The 11,507-nt window shown below is 47.0% G+C and overlaps 1 protein-coding gene across 3 annotated transcripts in view; it reads left to right on the top strand.

The window, feature by feature from the left end:
* The first annotated feature begins 952 nt into the window (after positions 1-952).
* Positions 953-11,507, top strand: part of TTLL11 (tubulin tyrosine ligase like 11) — a 173,742-nt gene continuing 163,187 nt past the window's right edge. For 2 of the 3 annotated variants that reach the window (XM_036432896.2, XM_036432898.2), the window contains exon 1: positions 955-1,642. In XM_036432896.2, coding sequence (XP_036288789.1) covers positions 1,235-1,642 — 408 coding nt within the window. In that variant the 5' untranslated portion in view covers positions 955-1,234. Of the gene's footprint in view, positions 1,643-11,507 lie in introns of all 3 variants that reach the window. The other variant, XM_036432895.2, reaches the window with a different exon arrangement.

The raw sequence follows: 11,507 nt of genomic DNA, 5'->3' as shown, positions 1-11,507 counted from the left end.
CACACAAGAGAGGAAAGATACAAAAGACGTTTTCATGTGAAAATCTATAAGCCTTGGAAATGGACTGATGTTTGGAAGGCTGGGGAGAGGATGAGTTAAAACTTTGCAACTTTCAGAGATGGGTGACTGAATGAAGGTGGCGCCCCTTGCTGAAATACTAGGAGATAGGATTTGGGGGGGGGGGGCAGGTTGGAGGAGAGAGATTGGGGTGCTGTGAGAGCTTCTCTTCGGTACCATGGACAGCGCCAAGGTTCTCCAGAGGCCCTGGAGTGCACTATGGAGGGCAATGGTTTTGGACGGTGGCTGCCTTAAAACCAGCAGAGGAGCTAATGTGACATGCAGGCTTCTGGCCCACGCAGATGTTCCTCAATTTAAGAGGAAAAAGTCCTGGAAATGGATGTTGGTGATGGCTGTCCTTATGCTAAAAAATAAAAATTAAAAAAAATGGTTCCAATGATAACTTTTTTGTTTATTTTACCACAAACCCTACATAATAAGAAAGAGTGGTTCATGTCCTCAACTTGAGAGGGAATCTGTAGGGCTTCTTCATGGCTTCCCCATCTCTTAGGGCGCTCTCCGACCCCAGGAAAGGGGGCTCCCCTTCTCTGGACAGGGGCTCTCCCGGGAGCAGCAGGCGTTTCTTCACACAGAAAGCTGCGCCCTCGGGGCCTGCACTGGTCATGCCCATCATCAGGCTGATGGTGCAGTTCCTCACAATGGGAGAGGCAATGTCTCCTCCTCCAGACCGGCAGTCGTCCCAGGGCGTGGGTGAGCGGGGGTGGGGCCTCTTGTTGGGGAGCTTTGTCTCTGCTCCCAGGCCCAGGCTCAGGCTCAGGAGCCGCACTGGAGCCCAAAAACTTTCCTACCCTGCATGTCACCTCCTCCAGCCTCTCCGAGCCCTGCGCCCTGGGCAGGCAGGTCAGCGGACGCCGCTCCGCCCTCTCCCGGCCCCCAGCTCCCCACTCCCCGCTCTGCCCTCTTCCAAGATGGCCGCTTCCGCCTCTGGGACCGGACTCGTCACGTGGTACCGCCGCCTGTGAGGTCGCAGAGGCTTGGACGGCGGCGATTGTCCCTCCCCACGCGCCGTCCTCAGGCGTCGACTGCCCCTGTCAACTGGAGCCTGAGCGATCATGGCAACGGGCTCGGGCGGGGAGCGCGTGGCAGCGGCGGCGGCGGCGGCAGAGCGGCGGCGGCGGCGGCGGTGGCAGTGGCGCTGGCACCGGCCCTGAGCGCCATGCAGCAGGGCGGCTCCGAGAGGGAGCCGGCGGCCGGATGGGAGGAGGAGGCGGCGGGGCCGGTCCGCGTGGACCCCGGCGCGTCCGGGGAGCCGGAGCGCAAGGCGAGGGAGGAGCGGGCCTCGGCCCGGGCCCGGGCGCAGCCCCGCGCGGCCGAGGAGGGCGACGCCCGTCTCCCCCGGCGGCGGCCGCCGTCCACGCCGCTCGGGTCCAGGCCGAAGCCGGCGCCCGCGCGGGGCCTCGGGCCGCTCGGGAAGCCCCGGAGCAAGGGCCGAGGCTGCAAGCGGAGCTCGGGCCGCCGGTCGGACGAGTACTACTCCGTGCGGCCCATCACCGTGGACAGCTCCAAGGCCAGGACCTCGCTGGACGCTCTGAAGATCAGCATCCGTCAGCTCCAGTGGAAGGAGGTGAGGCGGGCTGGGGCCGGGGGCTGGGGCCGGGGGCGGGGGTGGGCGGCCCGGGCCAGGGCTGGGCGCCGCTCCCCAGGCACTCCCAGAGGCTGTCAGTCCCCAGGTCCGTTAGCGGCCCCTGCCTCTGTCTCCCCTACAGCTCTCGTCCCCAGCGCTCAGCACCTGACCCCCCGCTTTCTAGATATTTGTTTGTATGTCTGACTCCTCCACTAGCGTGTGAGTCCCGGAGACCTGGGACCCTCTCTCTTTCGCTTTTTCATTCAAGTTGTATTTGCGTGGCCCTTCCCGTGTGACTTTTGCGCAGTGGAACAGTTTGTACTTTGTAGGCGGACAGACCCGGCCTCTCACCATACCCCGCTGCTTAGCCATGTGACCTTGAGCAAGTTGCTTTGCCTTTTAAACCTATTTTGTCCTCTGCAAAGTGAAGCTAATAATAACTATCTCACAGTTTTGTAGGTATTAGAATATTGTAGCATAGCACACGTGTGCAATAAATCCCATGCTCTCTCTCTTCCTCTGTCACCACTATGCCCGTCCCCATCACCACCATCACCGCCATCATCCTCATCATCCTCAGTGCAGGCACTGTATTTTATGTTGCAGGGCTTGGCATGCAGCAGGTTTCAGTCAGTGGTAGACGAAAGGGTGAATGAAGGAATGGGTTATTTGTTCCTGAACCCATTTTTGACCCCGTGGAGGCTGGGATGAAGCACCAATGACATCCAGACGTGTCTGTTGCAGTTGGCTTAGTGGATAAAGGCATTTGACTTTATTTGCAGCTTCTAAGACTATTTAACTTGCTTTCTTGTGTGTGAGAACTGTGATTTAGGGTAGTCGAGTCTGCAGACTTAGGCCCACGTGGCCTGCTGATGGGACAGGATCTGCCACAGGCCGCTTGAGGACTCGGGGACTTAAGCCCTGAGCCGTGGCTGGGGGAGATGTCCAGGAACAGCTGTGAAGTTGGAACATGCATAGAGACGGTCACAGGTTTGATGTCCCAGCAGGAAGGAGTCATGTAACATGGAGGGAAGTTAAGAATCAGGCAGGGCAGACTTCCAGGTAAGTAGAGGTTAGCCATTGGGGAAGAACTCCAGGTGTCAGGGTCCTCAGCCTTGGGGCTTGGAATTGAGGGGAGGAGTTTCAAGCCTAGGAAACCTGGAGAAAGGGAGGGAGGACTCCCGGTTCTGGACAGGGTCCCAGGTTCACACCAGAGATCTGAGGACGAGAACAAGATAAAATTAGAGAACTCATCAGTGCCAGAGTCCTGATGAAGAGAGAACCTAGGGACTGAAACCAGGCCACAGTGCCAGGCAAGCTGATTGGCCAAAGCAGGGCCTGTGCGTAGCTTAGCCCCGTGGGAGAGAGATGTGTAGCTGGCTAGATCTCGAGAGCCAGAGACAGATGGACTCAGAAATCAGCAGGCATGCATGCCAGCCCAGGTTTGTTCTCTCATTCCGTAAGTGTTCACAATGGATGCTGGGCCCTGCAGATCAAAGATGCTTAAGATATAAGATGCTCTTGCCCTCAAGTTCAGCAAGGGATAAAACACAATGAAGAAACCACTGCAGTAACAGGGTCTTTGCTTCTGCTTCTGGAAACCCTCTTTTCCCAATTAGGTGTATGTCTGACCCTGTCACTTCAGATCTCTGATCAAATGCCACTTCCTCAGACAGGCCTTGCGTGCTGATCCCTCTATATTTATTTATTTTTCCATAGCACTAGACTCTGACACTGTATTGTGTACTGTTCGTTTATTGTTTGTTTCCCTCATTAGAATGTAAGCTCCATGAGGGCAGGTGTTTTATTTTACATATTTACCTCAGCTGCTTGGCACATAGAAGGTGCTCAATAAAACGTTATTGAATGAATGAACATGTCATGTGACAAGTGTTTCTCTCTCTTTATGTAAAGTTATATGTGTTGTGGGAGGTGGAGGAGGGCCACTCAGGGCGGGCTTCCTGGAGGAGAGAGGTGGGAGCTGAGTTCTGAGTGCTGAAAAGGAGTAGGCGTTATTTAAGGACTGTCGACTCCGATCCCTGGCAGAGGAAGTATTTGGGCAAAGCAGAGGTGTATTTGGGGTTCAGCATGGCTGGATATTGAGTGGGTGGCACAGTAGTGAGAGATGAGGCTGGAGAAATGGCAGGGATCAGATAGTGTGCCACACTGTGGGATTTGGTGGTGTTTTTTTTTTTTTGGAAGGCTATGTGAGTCACTACAGAATTTTACATTTCTTCCATTAATTGGCTGTGATGTCTTGGCAAGTGCATTAAATGTTGTAGGCCTCAGTTTGCCTATCAATCAGATGGAGGTGTGTTGAACTGGTTCAGTGGTTCCTACTCTCTCTACTGCTGCAACCACACAATGGTGGTGTTTTCTACCTGAGACCCTTACCAGTTTCTAGGGCACTACTGGTAACCAACCTGTTTCCCCTAGTGTGAGTAGGGATGCTCATTCTAGTATATTTTATACCATAATTCTCTCACAGTAAGATTTTACTATGAGATATATGATCATTTACTTCATGCCATTGTCTCCTATTTGTCAGTGAGATTCTGAGGACGGGTGGTATCTGACTCATGTCCCTAGTGCCCAGCACATTGAGGGTGTTCAATGAATAATCACCAAATGATTGAGTGAAATATTTGCAAAGGAGCCCATATCTCATCTGAACCATGTGCCCTGTAGCAGAGCAAATTCCTAGATTGTGGAGTTTGAAAAGTAACAGACTAAGTAAGCTTTAAAGTTTCTTCCAGTTTTAAACCTGGATTATGGCATTCCTAGTACCGGCTACAAAGTTGACTTCGTGACAAGTAACCTATATGTAAACCACGTCCTAACAAAGTGCCAGCACACGAGCTCTCCAGGCCTTGGGACCCGTCTGTTACAGGGCAATGTTGGACAGGACCATCTCTAAGGCTCAGCACTGACCTTCTAGCAGCAGGAACATCTCCTGGAGGCTGTCATGCAAGGGACACTGGAATTGAGCCAGTGTCCCTTGCATGACATTCTGTGCTACTGCTGCAGGATGTGAGGGTGCCCAGCTGGCCGGCTTTGGCAGGTGGTGGGTGGTAGCCCAGGCAAGAAATAAGGTCATAAATACCAACCAAGGTGAAAGTTCTGTCTCCTCTTTTGAGTGCATAGTGAGGGGCAACATGACACAGTCCCCTTAGCAGGGCAGTACCCAATCAGCATGTGAATTCCCACATTTGCTCTGCTACAGGGCACAACCTCTTTCCCTCCTTCACTTTTCTTCATTCCACGTTCATTTAACAAACCCTTGTATAGCTCTTAACCTGTCAAACACTGTTCTGAGCGTTTTACATGCATATGATGATTTCATTCTCTCACCACCCCAATATAGTATGCCTGACTGTCTCCCTCTTACAGGGGAGGAAGTGGAAATGAACAGAGGTTAACTTATCTAAAGTCACACTTATCTAAGCTGGTAAGTGTCAGAGCTAGCATTTGAAATAGGTATTTCATTTGAAGCCAGCTGTCAGTTCTGTCTTTCCCCCTGCTCCCTCTGGCTCTGTCTGCAGACCTGGCTTAGGGGTCATAGATACAGATGTGACTGGGATTTATTCCTTGCCCTCCCAGCAGTGCCCAGTGCAGTCTAGCCTGGGACAGACATACTCCAGACTGTTACAATCTAGTCTGGGAGTTGAGTGGGTAAAGGGCATTTCATACAGAGAAGGAACAAAAGCGAGGAGTACAGATCAGGTTTTATGTGTAGGATGGGACGCTGGCAGCTTAGGGAGCATGTGGGAGAGTGGGGAGGGAGGGAGAAGGAGCCAGATCACAGACACTGAAAGGCTGTACCAAGAAGCTCGCACTTCTGCCTGGATGTGATCATGGGTTCTTGCCACACGCAGCCTGGGCTTCCCTTGCCCACTCACCGTCCCAAGTGAACCACGCCAACTGATGATTCCTTTCAGTCATGTCCACTCTGGTCAGGTCTAATTCAACTGTGCCACAGCCTTAAAATTTGTTTGAAAGGAAAATTCACATATGTTAGCTCTGTGAACGTGGAGATAAAGATGTAAGTTTATTGTAGAACAAGAAAATCATGTTCACAGGTTCACCACTGAAGTTACAACATGAAAGAGTGGGATGGTTTCTGGCTCATGGTAGATGATCAAGGAATATTTACAAAATTGTATGGCCCACTTCCAGTCATGTGAGCCTCTCTCTTCATCTCCTGTATATTCTTTTGTGGTTTTGACACACTCATTAAAGAAAACCTTGGGGAGAAGGCGCCTCAGAGAATAGATGCCACTGTCGTTGTGAGCTGCCCTCCCTGGAGATGTAGGTTGTGTATATGCGCACAGTGGTGCCATGGACACCGGCTAATGTGGGTGAGAGAGTCGATAGAGGGACCTTTGTTGTAAAGGAATACTAGAGGCCCGATGCACAAGCCCTGTCCCAAAATCTACGTTTTTACCGTGTGAGCTGTGTCTCAGAGACTCCAAACCTGAGAACAGTGACCATGTTTCTCTATTCCAGATGGGCTGACACCTCTCCTTCGGCATCGTATCACCTCCTGCCCTGCTGCCTCAGCCGCTGTTTGTGTACACATTTGTTTCCCTGGGTGTGTGTTTGAACCATTGCCTAGTATTTTTGTAAATGCTTCTTAAACTCTTAGCAGGCATTTCTGATGGTGCCTTCTCTTCTCTCATCTGCTTCCGTGTCATCTGAGTAAAGCCTTCTCATCCTTAATGGAGCTGGGAGAAGAGGGCGATTTGTCCCCCCTAACCCTTCCCGCCCCGCCTCCCCCCATGCCATCACCCCCAGTCGTAGTGTTACTTTTCTTGGAATTCCTTCAGTCCTCTGCCTAGGACTCTTATGAAGGCCAGCTTCCATATTTGCTCTATATGTTGATAGGGAGATTTTATTTCAATTTATGTTGGAACTATGAATTATTGGAATTTAAGAAAGCAAGAGTGGAAAACTTTCTGGAAGTCTGAGATTATTTACAAACTCTTAGTACAATTTTCCAAAACAATATGTGCTTATAAAAACATACACAATTCACAAGTATATAAAATAAAAAACAAAAATCCCTGCTCTCCACTCCCTGTTCCCCTCCCTCTTCCCACCATTTCTCCTTGGAGGCAACACCAGGATTACAGCTTGGTTTGTTTCTTTTCAGATTTTTTTTTTTTCTAATTCCTGTATGTATCAGCATAAATAAATTGGGCCATGGTAACAAGCAACCACAAAATATTAGTGGCTTCCCAACAAAAATTTATTGCTTGCTCACACTTAAGCGTTCAGTGTGGGTTAGGGGTGGTGGTGGGAGACTGGGGGTCTCATCCATCGTGGTTATTCAGAGACCCACGCTTCCAGCTCATCACAATAAGTCACTGAAGGAAGGGAACATAGGAAATTGTGGCTTTTAAGACTTCTGTCCAGAAGTGATTGCTCACATCTTATTCATCAAAGCGTGGCTAATTTCAGGGGGGTTGGGTTGTGCTGTCCTCCCCTGAGGGTGTAAGAGGAGAATCTGAATATCCGTGGCAAGGACTACTCTGTAGCTGTACATTTTCAATAAGTGAATTGTCTGGTATGTGAAGTACCCTATATAATAAAACCCTAGCTGAAACCGGTTTGGCTCAGTGGTGGAGCGTTGGTCTGCGGACTGAAAGGTTTCAGGTTCGATTCCGGTCAAGGGCATGTACATTGGTTGCGGGCACATCCCCGGTAGGGGGTGTGCAAGAGGCAGCTGGTCGATGTTTCTCTCTCATCGATGTTTCTGGCTCTCTATCTCTCTCCCTTCTTCTTGTAAAAAACCAATAAAATATATTTAAAAACAAACACACACACACACAAAATACACACCCTAATACGCAAATTGACCGAATGGTGGAATGACTGGTTACTATGATGCACACTGACCACCAGGGGGCAGACGCTCAATGCAGGAGCTGCCTCCTGGTGGTCAGTGCGCTCCCACAGGGAGAGTGCCACTCAGCCAGAAGCTGGGCACAGCTAGTGAGAGCAGCGGCGGTGGTGGCAGCCTTTCCTGCCTCTGTAGCAGCACAAAGGACCCCTTGGGGGATGTCCACCTGCCAGCTCAGGCCCGCTCCCTTTGGCAGGCGGACAACCCTTGAGGGGTCTTAGACTGAGGAACCTCCCCCCCCCCCAATGTACGAATGTTGTGCACTGGGCCTCTAGTATTTCAATAAAGCTGTTGAAAAAAAATGCTACGTGCTTACCCAGTTCTCATCATTGAAGAATTTTTGTCTTCTAGGTTGTAATTGCAAATATGCTTAGAAACTCAAATTAGTCCAGTGCACCCTGTTAATTCCGCATTGCACTATTGCCTGTTATTGGTATACTAGAGGCCCGATGCATGAAATTTGTGCAAGAGGAGGCCTTCCTTCCCCTGGCTGCCAGCACCAACTTCCTTCTAGCACCTAGGACCTGGGCTGGCTTCCCCCGTCCGCCCAGCTTTGTCAGGAAGAATGTCTGGAATGATGTCTGGTCTAATTAGCTTATCACCTTTTTATTATTATAGACCGTAGGCCCAATGCATGGTGCAAGAATGGCCCGATGCATTGCAGAGTTCAAGCCAGAAATAGAGAGCCTTTCCCTGGCTGCCGGCACTGCCTTTGCTCCGGCCCAGATCCGCCTTTCCACCTTCCCACTTCCCACACTGCCCAGAGGTCTGGAGCGGCTGGGGCAGTGTGGAACGCCTGTATCGTCCCCATGGCAAATTAACCTGCTATCTTTGTTGGGTTAATTTGCATACTCACTCCTGATTGGCTGGTGGGTGTCATGAAGGTACAGTCAATTTGCATCTTTCTCTTTTATTAGTGTAGATGGGCTTCTTGGTTACCTGTGTCTAATGGAATCTTGTCCTGGTGGCATAAAGTAGTAGCAGCTGTAACAGCTACTTGTTTTGTTTTTGTGGGTGTTAACTTGAATATTTGCCTAAAGAATAAAGTTTATGCTTCTTATGAGGGCTCCATATAATTCTTTCTACCACCTGAGATGCAGTATAGCATGCTGGATAAAAGCTTGGGATTTGTAGCCAATTTAACATTAGGCCAATTTTATTGTGAGCCTCAGTTTCTTTACCTATATAACTAGAGGCCCAGTGCATGGGTTCATGCACTGGTGGGGTCCCTCGGCCTGGCCTGTGCGCTTTCACAATCTGGGACCCCTTGGGGGATGTCAGACTGCTAGTTCGGCCTGATCCCCACAGGCCAGGCTGAGGGACTTCACCGATGCTCGAATCCGTGCACTGGGTCTCTAGTATGCATATAAGATCTTTGGTTAATGTCTTCTCACCTTCCCCCTTCCCCTGTTCCCTCTGAGATTCATCAGTCTGCTCCAAGTTTCCATGCCTGTGCATTGAGCATCTGTCCCCCGGTGGTAAGTGCCCATCATAGCTACTGGTCAAATAGTTGGATGATTACTTAGGCATATATATATATATATATATATATATATATATATATATTTATATATTTATATATTTATATCTATATCTATATCTATATCTATATCTATATCTATATCTATATCTATATATCTATATCTATATCTATATATCTATATATATATATATATATATATATATATATATATATAGAGAGAGAGAGAGAGAGAGAGAGAGAGAGAGAGAGAGAGAGAGAGGGAGATGGACATCAAATACTAGTAATCAGACCTCATGGAGTTGTTTGTTGCCAGCCTAAAAAGATATAATCATGTCAAGTCCTGGTATATAAAGACTCGATTGGATTTTTTTTATTAGCATCTGGACCTAAGCTTCTTTAGACTTACTTCATATATTCCAGGCAGCAAACTCATCCTATCTTTGGCATTGCAGAGTTCAAGCCAGAAATAGAGAGCCAGCTGTTTGTAATCTTTGGGTTTTGGCCGGGTTTACTTTCCATGATAATATAGCTTTCTTTAGCCTGTGCTCTTGTTCCTTTCTTAAGGAATCTTAGGCTCTGTGTGAAACTACCTACACAAATCCTTATCCTCTTACTGGATTTTTATGACATTTTCTTTGAAATCACAAAACTTTATGACTCTCTAGGTAGGTTGCAATGATGTTCCTCTAATGGTATGTTCTAATTATGAAAACTGATTACTCCTAAGACATTTTTCTCGGAAAAAGGGCTGTGTGCAGGGAATAAAAGGGGAGGCAAATGGTCCTTCTTGGGTGACAGTTTAATAAGCGTCAGCTGTTTACTAAGGATTGCTGTTTGAAGAGTTTATGCAGCACTATTCCATTAGAATGTGCAGAAGTATTTCTGGAAAGTACGGTGACTAAAGCATGCAGTTTGATCTTAAATTCTGAGGCTTTGAAAAGTCTTCATTATTCAACAAATATATGCTTAATGTCTACTGTGCTCTAAGTCCTGTGCAAGGCACTGTTAGTAAAGACACAACCAGATGTCATTCCTGTCCTGAACCAGGGCCACCTCTATCCCAGATTGTCCTCTTGTGTAAATTAGAAAAGGTGTCCCTGCTCCTTAAGGAGAAAAATATTAAACTAGTCAATATATTATTTATACCTCAAAACAGATTTGTTATAGCAAATGGATTATTAGTGAGAAATGAATACTAGCTATTGAATAATATATATTAATAGAATGAAGTTCTTATTGATGTTAAACTTGGAATTCAGAAATATTCTGGCATAGTAAACATTAGATGATTGAACCCCAACATGAAACTTCACATTTATCTAGTATACTAATACAATGAAGTATTTTTAAGAAAAAGTTAAAAGAACTCACCAGTTATACATCAGATTTAATAGCAGATCTTATTTAGAAACATGCTCTATTTTATTTTTTATTTTTAAATATATTTTATTGACTTTTTACAGAGAGGGAGAGGGATAGAGAGTTAAACATCGATGAGAGAGAATCATCAATTAGCTGCCTCTTGCACACCCCCTACTGGGGATATGCCCGCAACCAAGGTACCTGCCCTTCACTGTAATTGAACCTGGGACTTTTCAGTCCGCAGGCCGATGCTCTATCCACTGAGCAAAACCGGTTTCGGCATGATCTATTTTGAATGTTACTGGACCAACAAAGTCTTTTGGTAATCCAATTTGCCAAAGGAGAACATATATATTGTCTTGTTAAAATAAGACACTTGAAATTCTCATGTGCCAGAAATTCTCATCATAAATACAAAATTGCTCAAATCATCTGATGTTTATTTACCCAACCATAATATTTCTGAATTTCCTGCTTAAATCAACAAGTACTTTCATTATGATAATATGTAAAATTACATATTACTAAAATTTTTATGAATAATTCATTTGTAGTAGAGTAGAAAATATAATTATAAAATATGAAAAGTGTTCAAAACATTAAAGATGTCTGTGTGTGGACGGCATCATGGCACCCTTCTTCATGACCTAAAAAGCCAGATGTGGTGGCCCTATAGGCCCCAGGCCAGGGGGGTAGACATAGCTGGTGATTCTAATGTGAGACGCGAGTTCTACTAGCCTGTTAACCGAGCGGGACGTATAAATACGTCAAACGTAAACAATATCGGATACGGGCAGGACATATGAATACGTCCTTGAAATATATGTTGTGCCCTGAAACGGGAGGGAATATATTTCCGAACAACAAAGGTATTAGTCATCCATACATGTCTTGACATGAATTTAAGACACGGAGGGAATCAGTATAATTTCGCTATTGAGAGTGGTGGACGTGTTCTGGGTGAGCAGTGACGGGTACGTACTTACACTTACCTACCTATTTTTGTATTATATATTATTTACTTATATTTTTTATATTTCCAACCTTTATATAATAGAAAAACATAAAATTGATTCAACCATCAATAATTTGTTAGAAAAGTTTAAAAGTTTTTATGT

This window comes from Pipistrellus kuhlii, unplaced genomic scaffold (genome assembly GCF_014108245.1).
Source record: "Pipistrellus kuhlii isolate mPipKuh1 unplaced genomic scaffold, mPipKuh1.p scaffold_m20_p_12, whole genome shotgun sequence".
In the NCBI taxonomy this organism is placed as follows: domain Eukaryota; kingdom Metazoa; phylum Chordata; class Mammalia; order Chiroptera; family Vespertilionidae; genus Pipistrellus; species Pipistrellus kuhlii.
This window is presented reverse-complemented; position numbering and strand designations above follow the sequence as displayed.